Here is a 17,836-nt window from a genome sequence, read left to right on the forward strand (position 1 = left end):
CACAGAGAGACTCCCCCCCACCCCCTCACTGAGGGACAGGGACACAGAGAGACATCCCCCCCCCCAATGAGGGACAGGGACACAGAGAGACACCCCTCCCCCCTCAGTGAGGGACAGGGACACAGAGAGACACCCCTCCCCCCTCACTGAGGGACAGGAACACAGAGACTCCCCCCCCCCCTCACTGAGGGACAGGGATACAGAGAGACACCCCCCTCTCCCTCACTGAGGGACAGGGACACAGAGAGACCCCCCCCCCCTTACTGAAGGACAGGGACACAGAGAGACACCCCCCCCCCTACTGAAGGACAGGGACACAGAGAGACACCCCCCCCTCCCTCTCACTGAGGGACAGGGACACAGAGAGACTCCCCCAACACCCCCCCCAATGAGGGACAGGGACACAGAGAGACTCCCCCCCTCACTGAGGGACAGGGACACAGAGAGACTCCCCCCCCCCTCACTGAGGGACAGGGACACAGAGAGACTCCCCCCCCCCCTCACTGAGGGACAGGGACACAGAGAGACTCCCCCCCCCTCACTGAGGGACAGGGACACAGAGAGACTCCCCCCCCCCACTCACTGAGGGACAGGGACACAGAGAGACACCCCCCCCCCCACTCACTGAGGGACAGGGACACAGAGAGCACCCCCCCCACTCACTGAGGGACAGGGACACAGAGAGACTCCCCCCCCCCCCACTCACTGAGGGACAGGGACACAGAGAGCACCCCCCCCACTCACTGAGGGACAGGGACACAGAGAGCCCCCCCCCTCACTGAGGGACAGGGACACAGAGAGACTCCCCCCCCCCCAATGAGGGACAGGGACACAGAGAGACTCCCTGGCCCCACCCCCCTCACTGAGGGACAGGGACACAGAGAGACTCCCCCCCCCCTCACTGAGGGACAGGGACACAGAGAGACTCCCCCCCCCCTCTCACTGAGGGACAGGGACACAGAGAGACTCCCCCCCCACCTCACTGAGGGACAGGGACACAGAGAGACTCCCCCCCCCCTCACTGAGGGACAGGGACACAGAGAGACACCCCCCCCTCACTGAGGGACAGGGACACAGAGAGACTCCACCCACCCCCCCCTCACTGTGGGACAGGGACACAGAGAGACTCCCCCCCCCCCCCTCCCCCTCACTGAGGGACAGGGACACAGAGAGACACCCCCCCCCTCCCCCTCACTGAGGGACAGGGACACAGAGAGACTCCCCCCCCCCTCTCACTGAGGGACAGGGACACAGAGAGACTCCACCCACCCCCCCCCCCCTCACTGAGGGACAGGGACACAGAGAGACTCCCCCCCCCTCACTGAGGGACAGGGACACAGAGCGACTCCCCCCCCCCACACTGAGGGACAGGGACACAGAGAAACCCCCCCCTCACTGAGGGACAGGGACACAGAGAGACTCCCCCCCCCCCTCACTGAGGGACAGGGACACAGAGCGACTCCCCCCCCCTCACCGAGGGACTGGGACATAGAGAGACTCACCCCCCCCCCCCCTCACTGAGGGACAGGGACACAGAGAGACACCCCCCTCCCCTCACTGAGGGACAGGGACACAGAGAGACACCCCCCCCCCCCACACTGAGGGACAGGGACACAGAGAGACTCCCCCCCCCCCTCACTGAGGGACAGGGATACAGAGAGACTCCCCCCCCCTCACTGAGGGACAGGGACATAGAGAGACACCCCCCTCCCCTCACTGAGGGACAGGGACACAGAGAGACACCCCCCCCCACACTGAGGGACAGGGACACAGAGAGACACCCCCCCCCACACTGAGGGACAGGGACACAGAGAGACTCCCCCCCCCTCACCGAGGGACTGGGACATAGAGAGAGACTCACCCCCCCCCTCACTGAGGGACAGGGATACAGAGAGACTCCCCCCCCTCTCAGTGAGGGAGAGGGACACAGAGAGACTCCCCCCCCCCCCTCCCCCCTCACTGAGGGACAGGGACACAGAGAGACTCCCCACCCCCCCCTCACTGAAGGACAGGGACACAGAGAGACTCCCCACCCCCACTGACTGAGGGACAGGGATACAGAGAGACACCCACCCCCCCCCCCCCCCCTCACTGAGGGACACGGACACAGAGCGACGCCCCCCCTCACCGAGGGACTGGGACACAGAGAGACACCCCCCCCCCTCACTGAGGGACAGGGACACAGAGAGACACCCCCTCCCCCCCCCCCCCCACTGAGGGATAGGGACACAGAGATACACACACCCTCCCCCCCCTCACTGAGGGACAGGGACACAGAGAGACTCCCCCCCCCCCCCTCACTGAGGGACAGGGACACAGAGAGGCACCCCCCTCCCTCTCACTGAGGGACAGGGACACAGAGAGACACCCCCTCCCCACCCCCCCACTGAGGGATAGGGACACAGAGAGACTCCCCCCCTCACTGAGGGACAGGGACACAGAGACTCCCCCCCTCACTGAGGGACAGGGACACAGAGAGACTTCCCACCCCCCCCCCTTCACTGAGGGACAGGGACACAGAGAGACTCCCCCCCCTCACTGAGGGACAGGGACACAGAGAGACAGCACCCCCCCCCCCCCCAACTGAGGGACAGGGACACAGAGAGACTCCCCCCCCCCTCACTGAGGGACAGGGACACAGAGAGACCACCCCCTCACTGAGGGACAGGGACACAGAGAGACAGCACCCCCCCCCCCCACTGAGGGACAGGGACACAGAGAGACTCCCCCCCCCCTCACTGAGGGACAGGGACACAGAGAGACTCCCCCCCCCCAATGAGGGACAGGGACACAGAGAGACACCCCCCCCCCTCACTGAGGGACAGGGACACAGAGAGACACCCCCACCCCCCTCACTGAGGGACAGGGACACAGAGAGGCACCCCCCTCCCTCTCACTGAGGGACAGGGACACAGAGAGACACCCCCTCCCCACCCCCCCACTGAGGGATAGGGACACAGAGAGACTCCCCCCCTCACTGAGGGACAGGGACACAGAGAGACTTCCCACCCACCCCTTCACTGAGGGACAGGGACACAGAGAGACCCCCCCCCCTCACTGAGGGACAGGGACACAGAGAGACTCCCCCCCCCCCAATGAGGGACAGGGACACAGAGAGACCACCCACCCTCCTCACTGAGGGACAGGGATACAGAGAGACCCCCACCCCCTCACTGAGGGACAGGGACACAGAGAGACACCCCCACCCCCCTCACTGAGGGACAGGGACACAGAGAGACTCCCCCCCCCCCTCACTGAGGGACAGGGACACAGAGAGACTCCCCCCCCTCACTGAGGGACAGGGATACAGAGAGACACCCCCCCCCCCTCACTGAGGGACAGGGACACAGAGAGACACCCCCCCACACTCACGGAGGGACAGGGACACAGAGAGACTCCCCCCCCCCCCTCACACTGAGGGACAGGGACACAGAGAGACTCCCCCCCTCCCTCTCACTGAGGGACAGGGACACATAGAGACACCCCCCCCCCCCTCACTGAGGGACAGGGACACAGAGAGACTCCCCCCCCCTCACTGAGGGACAGGAACACAGATAGACTCCCCCCCCACCCCTCACTGAGGGACAGGGACACAGAGAGACTCCCCACCCCCCCCCCCCCCCTCACTGAGGGACAGGGACACAGAGAGATCCCCCCCCCCCCCCTCACTGAGGGACAGGGACACAGAGAGACTCCCCACCCCCCCTCACTGAGGGACAGGGACACAGAGAGACTCCCCACCCCCCCCTCACTGAAGGACAGGGACACAGAGAGACTCCCCACCCCCACTGACTGAGGGACAGGGACACAGAGAGACTCCCCCCTCTCAGTGAGGGACAGGAACACAGACTCCCCCCACCCCCTCACTGAGGGACAGGGATACAGAGAGACACCCACCCCCCCACTGAGGGACAGGGACACAGAGAAACTCCCCCCCCTCACTGAGGGACAGGGACACAGAGCGACTCCGCCCCCCCCCCCCCCTCACTGAGGGACAGGGACACAGAGAGACACCCCCCCCCCCTCACTGAGGGACAGGGACACAGAGAGACACCCCTCCCCCCCCCCCCCCCCCACTGAGGGATAGGGACACAGAGATACACACACCCTCCCCCCCCTCACTGAGGGACAGGGACACAGAGAGACTCCCCCCCCCCCCCGTCACTGAGGGACAGGGACACAGAGAGGCACCCCCCTCCCTCTCACTGAGGGACAGGGACACAGAGAGACACCCCCTCCCCACCCCCCCACTGAGGGATAGGGACACAGAGAGACTCCCCCCCTCACTGAGGGACAGGGACACAGAGAGACTTCCCACCCCCCCCCTTCACTGAGGGACAGGGACACAGAGAGACCCCCCCCCCTCACTGAGGGACAGGGACACAGAGAGACAGCACCCCCCCCCCCCCAACGGAGGGACAGGGACACAGAGAGACTCCCCCCCCCCTCACTGAGGGACAGGGACACAGAGAGACTCCCCCCCCCCCAATGAGGGACAGGGACACAGAGAGACCACCCACCCTCCTCACTGAGGGACAGGGATACAGAGAGACCCCCTCCCCCTCACTGAGGGACAGGGACACAGAGAGACACCCCCCCCCCCTCACTGAGGGACAGGGACACAGAGAGACACCCCCCCCCCCTCACTGAGGGACAGGGATACAGAGAGACACCCCCACCCCCCTCACTGAGGGACAGGGACACAGAGAGACTCCCCCCCCTCACTGAGGGACAGGGATACAGAGAGACACCCCCCCCCCTCACTGAGGGACAGGGACACAGAGAGACACCCCCCCACACTCACGGAGGGACAGGGACACAGAGAGACTCCCCCCCCCCCTCTCACTGAGGGACAGGGACACAGAGAGACCCCCTCCCCCTCACTGAGGGACAGGGACACAGAGAGACTCCCCCCCCCCCCCCTCTCACTGAGGGACAGGGACACAGAGAGACTCCCCCCCTCCCTCTCACTGAGGGACAGGGACACAGAGAGACACCCCCCCCCCCACCCCCTCACTGAGGGACAGGGACACAGAGAGACTCCCCCCCCCCTCACTGAGGGACAGGGACACAGATAGACTACCCCCCCCCCCCCCTCACTGAGGGACAGGGACACAGAGAGACTCCCCCCCTCCCTCTCACTGAGGGACAGGGACACAGAGAGACTCCCCCCCCCCTCACTGAGGGACAGGAACACAGATAGACTACCCCCCCCCCCCTCACTGAGGGACAGGGATACAGAGAGACTCCACCCCCCCCCTCACTGAGGGACAGGGATACAGAGAGACTCCCCCCCCCCTCACTGAGGGACAGGGACACAGAGAGACTCCCCCCCCCCTCACTGAGGGACAGGAACACAGAGAGACTCCCCCCCCCCTCACTGAGGGACAGTGACACAGAGAGATCCCCCCCCCCTCACTGAGGGACAGGGACACAGAGAGACTCCCCCCCCTCACTGAGGGACGGGGACACAGAGAGTCACCGCCCCCCCCCCCCCCCCTCACTGAGGGACAGGGACACAGAGAGACTTCCCCCCCCCCTTCACTGAGGGACAGGGACACAGAGAGACAGCCCCCCCCCCCCTCACTGAGGGACAGGGACACAGAGAGACTCCCCCCCCCCCCCCTCACTGAGGGACAGGGACACAGAGAGACTCCCCCCCCCCCCCCCCTCCCCCCTCACTGAGGGACAGGGACACAGAGAGACTCCCCACCCCCCCTCACTGAGGACAGGGACACAGAGAGACTCCCCCCCCACACTGAGGGACAGGGACACAGAGAGGCACCCCCCCACCACTGAGGGACAGGGACACAGAGAGACTCCCCCCCCCCCCTCACTGAGGGACAGGGACACAGAGAGACTCCCCCCCCCCTCCCCCCTCACTGAGGGACAGGGACACAGAGAGACTCCCCACCCCCCCCTCACTGAGGGACAGGGATACAGAGAGACACCCACCCCCCCACTGAGGGACAGGGACACAGAGAAACTCCCCCCTCCTCACTGAGGGACAGGGACACAGAGCGACTCCGCCCCCCCCCCCCCCTCACTGAGGGACAGGGACACAGAGCGACGCCCCCCCTCCCCCCTCACTGAGGGACAGGGACACAGAGCGACTCCCCCCCCTCACCGAGGGACTGGGACATAGAGAGACTCCCCCCCCCCTCACTGAGGGACAGGGACACAGAGAGACACCCCCCCCCTCACTGAGGGACAGGGACACAGGGAGACACCCCCCCCCCCCTCACTGAGGGACAGGGACACAGAGAGACTCCCCCCCCCCTCACTGAGGGACAGGGACACAGAGAGACTCCCCCCCCCCCTCTCACTGAGGGACAGGGACACAGAGAGACACCCCCCCCTCACTGAGGGACAGGGACACAGAGAGACTCCCCCCCCCCCTCTCACTGAGGGACAGGGACACAGAGAGACACCCCCCCCTCACTGAGGGACAGGGATACAGAGAGACTCCCCCCCTCACTGAGGGACAGGGATACAGAGAGACTCCCCCCCTCACTGAGGGACAGGGACACAGAGAGACACCCCCTCCCCACCCCCCCACTGAGGGATAGGGACACAGAGAGACTCCCCCCTCACTGACGGACAGGGACACAGAGAGTCTCCCCCCCTCACTGAGGGACAGGGACACAGAGAGACCCCCCCCCTCACTGAGGGACAGGGACACAGAGAGACACCCCCCCCCCTCACTGAGGGACAGGGACACAGAGAGACTCCCCCCCCCCCCCCCCCCTCACTGAGGGACAGGGACACAGAGAGACTCCCCCCTCCCCCCCTCACTGAGGGACAGGGGCACAGAGAGACTCCCCCCCCCCCCCTCACTGAGGGACAGGGACACAGAGAGACTCCCCCCCCCCCCCCTCACTGAGGGACAGGGACACAGAGAGACTCCCCCCCCCTCACTGAGGGACTGGGACACAGAGACTCCCCCCCTCTCACTGAGGGACAGGGACACAGAGACTCCCCCCCCCCTCACTGAGGGACAGGGACACAGAGACTCCCCCCCCTCTCACTGAGGGACAGGGACACAGAGACTCCCCCCCCCTCACTGAGGGACAGGGACTGTGTGATTGTGATGAATAAACTCACCATAGACCTGCAGAGTAACCTTTCCTGTATAATCTCCTCCTCCTCCTGTTACAGTCACTGTGTAAATCCCTCCGTCACCCATCCTCAGGTCGTTTATCTGAAGGGTCAGGTTCTGGTACAATGTGACCCTTCCATCAAACCCGGTGCCTTCATATATTTTAATTTTCCCGTCACTGGTGTCCAATCGAGCGATGGCTGCTGCATGACCAATTTCAGTGAATTTCCAGGTGATATCTGCCTTCTCTGGGATGGGGTCTATTTTCACAGGGAACCAGGCAGAGTGTCCCACAGTCCCATTCACAGGGAGAGCTGGGGTTTTAATATCCACCACACCCTGACCTTCAAATGGAAAAGATATCAATGTTAGTTACTCTCTCCCTGTCCAGTACCCTGCCTCACTCCTGACAAATCTCCATTTCTCTCTCCCTCTGCCCCTCTCAAAGGCCAACACACCCTGCACATTAATCAGCTCACGTTCCAACCCTGTAACACACTCCTTCACTCCTCACAACATATCACTCCTCTCTGTCTCCGTCTCTGTCTCTGTCTCTGTCTCTGTCTCTCAGGGAGATAAGACTCAGACATCACCTGTCACTACTGAGGGAGAGCCGCACTGTCCCAGGGTCAGTACTGAGGGAGTGCCGCACTGTCGGAGGGTCAGTACTGAGGGAGTGCCACACTGTCCCAGGGTCAATACTGAGGGAGTGCCGCACTGTCGGAGGGTCAGTACTGAGGGAGTGCCGCACTGTCGGAGGGTCAATACTGAGGGAGTGCCGCACTGTCGGAGGGTCAGTACTGAGGGAGTGCCGCACTGTCGGAGGGTCAGTGCTGAGGGAGTGCCGCACTGTCGGAGGGTCAGTACTGAGGGAGTGCCGCACTGTCGGAGGGTCAGTACTGAGGGAGTGCCGCTCTGTCGGAGGGTCAGTACTGAGGGAGTGGGCACTGTCGGAGGGTCAGTGCTGAGGGAGAGCCGCACTGTCGGAGGGTCAGTACTGAGGGAGTGCCGCACTGTCGGAGGGTCAGTACTGAGGGAGTGCCGCACTGTCGGAGGGTCAGTACTGAGGGAGTGCCGCACTGTCGGAGGGTCAGTACTGAGGGAGTGCAGCACTGTCGAGGGTCAGTACTGAGGGAGTGCCGCTCTGTCGGAGGGTCAGTACTGAGGGAGTGGGCACTGTCGGAGGGTCAGTGCTGAGGGAGAGCCGCACTGTCGGAGGGTCAGTACTGAGGGAGAGCCGCACTGTCGGAGGGTCAGTACTGAGGGAGTGCCGCACTGTCGGAGGGTCAGTACTGAGGGAGTGCCGCACTGTCGGAGGGTCAGTACTGAGGGAGAGCCGCACTGTCGAGGGTCAGTACTGAGGGAGTGCCGCTCTGTCGGAGGGTCAGTACTGAGGGAGTGGGCACTGTCGGAGGGTCAGTACTGAGGGAGAGCCGCACTGTCGGAGGGTCAGTGCTGAGGGAGTGCCGCACTGTCGGAGGGTCAGTGCTGAGGGAGTGCCGCACTGTCGGAGGGTCAGTACTGAGGGAGTGCCGCACTGTCGGAGGGTCAGTACTGAGGGAGTGCCGCTCTGTCGGAGGGTCAGTACTGAGGGAGTGGGCACTGTCGGAGGGTCAGTGCTGAGGGAGAGCCGCACTGTCGGAGGGTCAGTACTGAGGGAGTGCCGCACTGTCGGAGGGTCAGTACTGAGGGAGTGCCGCACTGTCGGAGGGTCAGTACTGAGGGAGTGGGCACTGTCGGAGGGTCAGTGCTGAGGGAGTGCCGCACTGTCGGAGGGTCAGTACTGAGGGAGAGCCGCACTGTCGGAGGGTCAGTACTGAGGGAGAGCCGCACTGTCGGAGGGTCAGTGCTGAGGGAGTGCCGCACTGTCGGAGGGTCAGTACTGAGGGAGTGCAGCACTGTCGAGGGTCAGTACTGAGGGAGTGCCGCTCTGTCGGAGGGTCAGTACTGAGGGAGTGGGCACTGTCGGAGGGTCAGTGCTGAGGGAGAGCCGCACTGTCGGAGGGTCAGTACTGAGGGAGAGCCGCACTGTCGGAGGGTCAGTACTGAGGGAGTGCCGCACTGTCGGAGGGTCAGTACTGAGGGAGTGCCGCACTGTCGGAGGGTCAGTACTGAGGGAGTGCCGCACTGTCGGAGGGTCAGTACTGAGGGAGAGCCGCACTGTCGGAGGGTCAGTACTGAGGGAGTGCCGCTCTGTCGGAGGGTCAGTACTGAGGGAGTGCCGCACTGTCGGAGGGTCAGTACTGAGGGAGAGCCGCACTGTCGGAGGGTCAGTACTGAGGGAGTGCCGCTCTGTCGGAGGGTCAGTACTGAGGGAGTGGGCACTGTCGGAGGGTCAGTACTGAGGGAGAGCCGCACTATCGGAGGGTCAGTGCTGAGGGAGTGCCGCACTGTCGGAGGGTCAGTACTGAGGGAGTGCCGCACTGTCGGAGGGTCAGTACTGAGGGAGTGCCGCACTGTCGGAGGGTCAGTACTGAGGGAGTGCCGCTCTGTCGGAGGGTCAGTACTGAGGGAGTGGGCACTGTCGGAGGGTCAGTGCTGAGGGAGAGCCGCACTGTCGGAGGGTCAGTACTGAGGGAGAGCCGCACTGTCGGAGGGTCAGTACTGAGGGAGTGCCGCACTGTCGGAGGGTCAGTACTGAGGGAGTGCCGCACTGTCGGAGGGTCAGTGCTGAGGGAGAGCCGCACTGTCGGAGGGTCAGTACTGAGGGAGTGCCGCTCTGTCGGAGGGTCAGTACTGAGGGAGTGGGCACTGTCGGAGGGTCAGTACTGAGGGAGAGCCGCACTATCGGAGGGTCAGTGCTGAGGGAGTGCCGCACTGTCGGAGGGTCAGTACTGAGGGAGTGCCGCACTGTCGGAGGGTCAGTACTGAGGGAGTGCCGCACTGTCGGAGGGTCAGTACTGAGGGAGTGCCGCTCTGTCGGAGGGTCAGTACTGAGGGAGTGGGCACTGTCGGAGGGTCAGTGCTGAGGGAGAGCCGCACTGTCGGAGGGTCAGTACTGAGGGAGAGCCGCACTGTCGGAGGGTCATTACTGAGGGAGTGCCGCACTGTCGGAGGGTCAGTACTGAGGGAGTGCCGCACTGTCGGAGGGTCAGTACTGAGGGAGTGCCGCACCGTCGGAGGGTCAGTACTGAGGGAGAGCCGCACTGTCGGAGGGTCAGTACTGAGGGAGTGCCGCTCTGTCGGAGGGTCAGTACTGAGGGAGTGGGCACTGTCGGAGGGTCAGTACTGAGGGAGAGCCGCACTATCGGAGGGTCAGTGCTGAGGGAGTGCCGCACTGTCGGAGGGTCAGTACTGAGGGAGTGCCGCACTGTCGGAGGGTCAGTACTGAGGGAGTGCCGCTCTGTCGGAGGGTCAGTACTGAGGGAGTGGGCACTATCGGAGGGTCAGTGCTGAGGGAGAGCCGCACTGTCGGAGGGTCAGTACTGAGGGAGTGCCGCACTGTCGGAGGGTCAGTACTGAGGGAGTGCCGCACTGTCGGAGGGTCAGTACTGAGGGAGTGCCGCACTGTCGGAGGGTCAGTACTGAGGGAGTGCCGCACTGTCGGAGGGTCAGTACTGAGGGAGAGCCGCACTGTCGGAGGGTCAGTACTGAGGGAGTGCCGCTCTGTCGGAGGGTCAGTACTGAGGGAGTGCCGCACTGTCGGAGGGTCAGTGCTGAGGGAGAGCCGCACTGTCGGAGGGTCAGTACTGAGGGAGAGCCGCACTGTCGGAGGGTCAGTGCTGAGGGAGTGCCGCACTGTCGGAGGGTCAGTACTGAGGGAGTGCCGCACTGTCGGAGGGTCAGTACTGAGGGAGTGCAGCACTGTCGGAGGGTCAGTACTGAGGGAGTGCAGCACTGTCGGAGGGTCAGTACTGAGGGAGTGCCGCACTGTCGGAGTGTCAGTACTGACGGAGTGCCGCACTGTCGGAGGGTCAGTACTGAGGGAGTGCCGCACTGTCGGAGGGTCAGTACTGAGGGAGTGCAGCACTGTCGGAGGGTCAGTACTGAGGGAGTGCAGCACTGTCGGAGGGTCAGTACTGAGGGAGTGCCGCACTGTCGGAGGGTCAGTGCTGAGGGAGTGCCGCACTGTCGGAGGGTCAGTGCTGAGGGAGTGCCGCACTGTCGGAGGGTCAGTACTGAGGGAGTGCCGCACTGTCGGAGGGTCAGTACTGAGGGAGTGCCGCACTGTCGGAGGGTCAGTACTGAGGGAGTGCCGCACTGTCGGAGGGTCAGTACTGAGGGAGTGCCGCACTGTCGGAGGGTCAGTACTGAGGGAGTGCCGCACTGTCGGAGGGTCAGTACTGAGGGAGTGCCGCACTGTCGGAGTGTCAGTACTGAGGGAGTGCCGCACTGTCGGAGGGTCAGTACTGAGGGAGTGTCGCACTGTCGGAGGGTCAGTACTGAGGGAGTGCCGGACTGTCGGAGGGTCAGTACTGAGGGAGTGCCGCACTGACGGAGGGTCAGTACTGAGGGAGTGCCGCACTGTCGGAGTGGAGGGGGTTGAGGGGGTGGGCTCTTTCCGAGGGGAAGGGTGTGAGGGGGAGGGCTCTGTCTGAGGGGAGGGGAATGAGGGGGAGGGCTCTGAGCGAGTGGAGTGGGGTGAGGGGGAGGGCACTCTCCGAGAGGAGGGGGGTGAGGGAGTGTCACACTCTCCGAGGGGAGGGGGGTGAGGGTGAGGGCTCTGTCTGAGGGGAGGGGGATGACGGGGAGGGCACTCTCCGAGGGGAGGTGGGTGAGGGGGAGGGATCTGTCCGAGGGGAGGGGGGTGAGTAAGTGTCGCACCCACCGAGGGGAGGGGAGTGAGTGGGAGGGCTCTGTCTGAGGGGAGGGGTGAGGGGGAGGCCTCTGTCTGAGGGGAGGGGGGGTGAGTGGGAGGGCTCTGTCTGAGGGGAGGGGGTTGAGGGGGAGGGCTCTGTCTGAGGGGAGGGGGATGACGGGGAGGGCACTCTCCGAGGGGAGGTGGGTGAGGGGGAGGGGTCTGTCCGAGGGGAGGGGGGTGAGGGAGTGTCGCACCCACCGAGGGGAGGGGGGGTGAGTGGGAGGGCTCTGTCTGAGGGGAGGGGGTTGAGGGGGTGGGCACTCTCCGAGGGGAGGTGGGTGAGGGGGAGGGCTCTGTCTGAGGGGAGGGGGGTGAGGGGGGGGCCCTGTCTGAGGGGAGGGGGATGAGGGGGAGGGCTCTGTCTGAGGGGAGGGGATGAGGGGGAGGGGTCTGTCCGAGGGGAGGGGGGTGAGGGAGTGTCGCACCCACCGAGGGGAGGGGGGTGAGGGAGTGTCACACTCTCCGATGGGAGGGGGGTGAGGGGGAGGGCACTCTCCGAGGGGAGGGGGGTGAGGGAGTGTCACTCTCTCCGAGGGGAGGGGGGTGAGGGGGTGTAACACTCTCCGATGGGAGGGGGGTGAGGGGGAGGGCTCTCTCTGAGGGGAGGGGGGTGAGGGGGAGGGCACTCTCCGAGGGGAGGGGGGTGAGGGAGTGTCACACTCTCCGAGGGGAGGGGGGTGAGGGGGAGGGCACTCTCCGAGGGGAGGGGGGTGAGGGGGTGTCACACTCTCCGAGGGGAGGGGGGTGAGGGAGTGTCACTCTCTCCGAGGGGAGGGGGGTGAGGGGGTGTCACACTCTCCGAGGGGAGGGGGGTGAGGGGGTGTCACACTCTCCGAGGGGAGGGGGGTGAGGGGGAGGGCTCTCTCCGAGGGGAGGGGGGTGAGGGGGTGTCACACTCTCCGAGGGGAGGGGGGTGAGTGGGAGGGCTCTCTCTGAGGGGAGGGGGCTGAGGGGGAGGGCTCTCTCTGAGGGGAGAGGGGTGAGGGGGTGTCACACTCTCCGAGGGGAGGGGGGTGAGGGGGAGGGCACTCTCCGAGGGGAGGGGGGTGAGGGAGTGTCACTCTCTCCGAGGGGAGGGGGGTGAGGGGGTGTCACACTCTCCGAGGGGAGGGGGGTGAGGGGGTGTCACACTCTCCGAGGGGAGGGGGGTGAGGGGGAGGGCTGTCTCTGAGGGGAGGGTGGTGAGGGAGTGTCACACTCTCCGAGGGGAGGGGGGTGAGGGGGAGGGCTCTCTCTGAGGGGAGGGTGGTGAGGGAGTGTCACACTCTCTGAGGGGAAGGGGGTGAGGGGGTGTCACACTCTCCGAGGGGAGGGGGGTGAAGGGGTGTCACACTCTCCGAGGGGAGGGGGGTGAGGGAGTGTCACACTCTCCGAGGGGAGGGGGGTGAAGGGGTGTCACACTCTCCGAGGGGAGGGGGGTGAAGGGGTGTCACACTCTCCGAGGGGAGGGGGGTGAGGGGGTGTCACACTCTCTGAGGGGAGGGGGGTGAGGGGGTGTCACACTCTCTGAGGGGAGGGGGGGTGAGGGGGTGTAACACTCTCCGAGGGGAGGGGGTGAGGGGGAGGGCACTCTCTGAGGGGAGGGGGGTGAGGGGGTGTAACACTCTCTGAGGGGAGGGGGTGAGGGGGAGGGCACTCTCTGAGGGGAGGGGGGTGAGGAGGTGTCACACTCTCTGAGGGGAGGGGGTGAGGGGGAGGGCGCTCTCCGAGGGGAGGGGAGTGAGGGGGAACCCTCTGTCTGAGGGGAGGGGTGTGAGGGGGTGTAACACTCTCCGAGGGGAGGGGGGTGAGGGGGAGGGCACTCTCTCAGGGGAGGGGGGTGAGGGGGTGTCACACTCTCCGAGGGGAGGGGGGTGAGGGGGTGTCACACTCTCCGAGGGGAGGGGGGTGAGGGAGTGTCACACTCTCCGAGGGGAGGGGGGTGAGGGGGAGGGCACTCTCTGAGGGGAGGGGGTGAGGGGGAGGGGGTCGGGAACCTACCAGACATGGAGCAGATGAGGAACAGGACGCCCGGCAGCTCCCACATCATTGAGTCCATCGACAGCGACGCCCGGGTGGGAGGGGAGGGGAGCTGGGGGGGTGAGCTGGCTCCAATCCCGAAGATCCCGAGGAAACCCCTGGGGGGGAGGGGTGGAGGGGGGGTGAGTGGGGAGGGCGAGCGGAGGAACGTTCCGGGAGGAAATCACTCCGTGCCCGGGGAGCGGACAGAGACAGGAAACGGGAAATGCAAAACGTCCGCGTCCATTTACAGACGAGAAGCAGGAAGTGGCTCTCGCCACGTCTCAACAAGTCGAAGGACTCCAGTAAAGTCAGGGAGTGTAACCACAAAATATTACCCTGCTCACAGTGAGAGGGAGAGGGTGGAACTGAGAGACACCAGTCAGTGTACAGATATCTCCCTGAGAGAGAGAGGACTGAGAGACAGCAGTCAGTGTACAGATATCTCCCTGAGAGAGAGAGGGACTGAGAGACACCAGTCAGTGTATAGATATCTCCCTGATAGACACCAGTCAGTGTACAGGTATCTCCCTGAGAGAGAGAGGGGGACTGAGAAACACCAGTCAGTGTACAGATATCTCCCTGAGAGAGAGAGGACTGAGAGACACCAGTCAGTGTACAGATATCTCCCTGAGAGGGAGAGGACTGAGAGACACCAGTCAGTGTACAGATATCTCCCTGAGAGAGAGAGGGGACTGAGAGACACCAGTCAGTGTACAGATATCTCCCTGAGAGAGAGAGGGGACTGAGAGACACCAGTCAGTGTACAGATATCTCCCTGAGAGAGAGAGGGGACTGAGAGACACCAGTCAGTGTACAGATATCTCCCTGAGAGAGAGGGGACTGAGAGACACCAGTCAGTGTACAGATATCTCCCTGAGAGAGAGAGGACTGAGAGACACCAGTCAGTGTACAGATATCTCCCTGAGAGAGAGGGGACTGAGAGACACCAGTCAGTGTACAGATATCTCCCTGAGAGAGAGGGGACTGAGAGACACCAGTCAGTGTACAGATATCTCCCTGAGAGAGAGGGGACTGAGAGACACCAGTCAGTGTACAGATATCTCCCTGAGAGAGAGAGGACTGAGAGACACCAGTCAGTGTACAGATATCTCCCTGAGAGAGGGAGGGGGGACTGAGAGGCACCAGTCAGTGTACAGATATCTCCCTGAGAGAGAGAGAGAGGGACTGAGAGACACCAGTCAGTGTACAGATATCTCCCTGAGAGAGAGGGGACTGAGAGACACCAGTCAGTGTACAGATATCTCCCTGAGAGAGAGAGGGACTGAGAGACACCAGTCACTGTACAGATATCTCCCTGAGAGAGGGAGGGGGGACTGAGAGGCACCAGTCAGTGTACAGATATCTCCCTGAGAGAGAGAGAGAGGGACTGAGAGACACCAGTCAGTGTACAGATATCTCCCTGAGAGAGAGGGGACTGAGAGACACCAGTCAGTGTACAGATATCTCCCTGAGAGAGAGAGGGACTGAGAGACACCAGTCAGTGTACAGATATCTCCCTGAGAGAGAGAGGGGACTGAGAGACACCAGTCAGTGTACAGACATCTCTTGAGAGAGAGAGGGACTGAGAGACACCAGTCAGTGTACAGGTATCTCCCTGAGAGAGAGAGGGACTGAGAGACACCAGTCAGTGTGCAGATATCTCCCTGAGAGAGAGAGGGACTGAGAGACACCAGTCAGTGTACAGATATCTCCCTGAGAGAGAGAGAGAGGGGACTGAGAGACACCAGTCAGTGTACAGATATCTCCCTGAGAGAGAGGACTGAGAGACACCAGTCAGTGTACAGATATCTCCCTGAGAGAGTGGGGACTGAGAGACACCAGTCAGTGTACAGATGTCTCCCTGAGAGAGAGGGGGGACTGAGAGACACCAGTCAGTGTACAGATGTCTCCCTGAGAGAGAGGGGGGACTGAGAGACACCAGTCAGTGTACAGGTATCTCCCTGAGAGAGAGAGGGGACTGAGAGACACCAGTCAGTGTACAGATATCTCCCTGAGAGAGAGAGGGGACTGAGAGACACCAGTCAGTGTACAGATATCTCCCTGAGAGAGGACTGAGAGACACCAGTCAGTGTACAGATATCTCCCTGAGAGAGAGGGGACTGAGAGACTCCAGTCAGTGTACAGATATCTCCCTGAGAGAGAGAGGGGATTGAGAGACACCAGTCAGTGTACAGATATCTCCCTGAGAGAGAGAGGGGACTGAGAGACACCAGTCAGTGTACAGATATCTCACTGAGAGAGAGAGAGAGGGAACTGAGAGACACCAGTCAGTGTACAGATATCTCCCTGAGAGAGAGGGGACTGAGAGACACCAGTCAGTGTACAGATATCTCCCTGAGAGAGAGAGGGGACTGAGAGACACCAGTCAGTGTACAGATATCTCCTTGAGAGAGAGAGACTGAAAGACATCATCCAGTGTACAGATATCTCCCTGAGAGAGAGGGGACTGAGAGACACCAGTCAGTGTACAGATATCTCCCTGTGAGAGAGGGACTGAGAGACACCAGTCAGTGTGCAGGTATCTCCCTGAGAGAGAGACAGGGACTGAGAGACACCAGTCAGTGTACAGATATCTCCCTGAGAGAGAGAGAGAGTTGGACTGAGAGACACCAGTCAGTGTACAGATATCTCCCTCAGAGAAAGAGGGGACTGAGAGACACCAGTCAGTGTACAGATATCCCCCAGAGAGAGAGACTGAGAGACTCAAGTCAGTGTACAGGTATCTCCCTGAGAGAGAGACAGGGACTGCGAGACACCAGTCAGTGTACAGATATCTCCCTGAGAGAGAGAGTGTGGGACTGAGAGACACCAGTCAGTGTACAGATATCTCCCTGAGAGAGAGGTGGAATGAGAGACACCAGTAAGTGTACAGATATCTCCCTGAGAGAGAGGGGACTGACAGACACCAATCAGTGTACAGATATCTCCTTGAGAAATAGAGAGGTACTGAGAGACACCATTCAGTGTACAGATATCTCCCTGAGAGAGAGAGGGGACTGAGAGACACCAGTCAGTGTACAGATATCTCCCTGAGAGAGAGAGGGACTGAGAGACACCAATCAGTGTACAGATATCTCCCTGAGAGAGAGAGGGACTGAGAGACACCAGTCAGTGTACAGATATCTCCCTGAGAGAGAGAGTGGACTGAGTGACACTAGTCAGTGTACAGATATCTCCCTGAGAGAGAGAGGGGACTGAGAGACACCAGTCAGTGTACAGATATCTCCCTGAGAGAGTGAGGTGACTGAGAGACACCAGTCAGTGTACAGATGTCTCTCTGAGAGAGAGAGAGGGGCCTGAGAGACACCAGTCAGTGTACAGATATCTCCCTGAGAGAGAGAGGGGGGACTGAGAGACACCTGTCAGTGTACAGATATCTCCCTGAGAGACAGAGGGACTGAGAGACACCAGTCAGTGTACAGATATCTCCCTGAGAGAGAGAGGGGACTGAGAGACACCAGTCAGTGTACAGATATCTCCCTGAGAGAGAGGGGACTGAGAGACACCAGTCAGTGTACAGATATCTCCCTGAGAGAGAGAGCGTGGGACTGAGAGACACCAGTCAGTGTACAGATATCTCCCTGAGAGAGAGGGGGACTGAGAGACACCAGTCAGTGTACAGATATCTCCCTGAGAGAGAGAGTGGACTGAGTGACACTAGTCAGTGTACAGATATCTCCCTGAGAGAGAGAGGGGACTGAGAGACACCAGTCAGTGTACAGATATCTCCCTGGGAGAGAGAGGGGACTGAGAGACACCAGCCAGTGTACAGATATCTCCCTGGGAGAGAGAGGGGACTGAGAGACACCAGCCAGTGTACAGATATCTCCCTGAGAGAGAGGGGACTGAGAGACACCAGTCAGTGTACAGATATCTCCCTGCGAGAGAGAGGGGACTGAGAGACACCAGTCAGT

The 17,836-nt window shown here is 62.4% G+C and overlaps 1 protein-coding gene across 2 annotated transcripts in view; it reads right to left on the reverse strand.

The window, feature by feature from the left end:
• LOC122548018 (SLAM family member 8-like) overlaps window positions 1-14,043 on the reverse strand; it is a 38,462-nt gene extending 24,419 nt beyond the window's left edge. Inside the window, exons 1-2 of one of the 2 annotated variants that reach the window (XM_087981553.1) lie at window positions 13,881-14,043; window positions 7,105-7,443 (exon numbers count right to left, since the gene is read on the reverse strand). In XM_087981553.1, the coding sequence (XP_087837679.1) occupies window positions 7,105-7,443; window positions 13,881-13,938 (397 nt within the window). In that variant the 5' untranslated portion in view covers window positions 13,939-14,043. The remainder of the gene's footprint in view (window positions 1-7,104; window positions 7,444-13,880) is intronic. The other variant, XM_087981554.1, reaches the window with a different exon arrangement.
• Window positions 14,044-17,836: the final 3,793 nt, after the last annotated feature.

Source organism: Chiloscyllium plagiosum, unplaced genomic scaffold (genome assembly GCF_037043375.1).
Source record: "Chiloscyllium plagiosum isolate Xiang-an unplaced genomic scaffold, Cpla_swu_hap1 HiC_scaffold_40, whole genome shotgun sequence".
Classification (NCBI taxonomy): Eukaryota; Metazoa; Chordata; class Chondrichthyes; order Orectolobiformes; family Hemiscylliidae; genus Chiloscyllium; species Chiloscyllium plagiosum.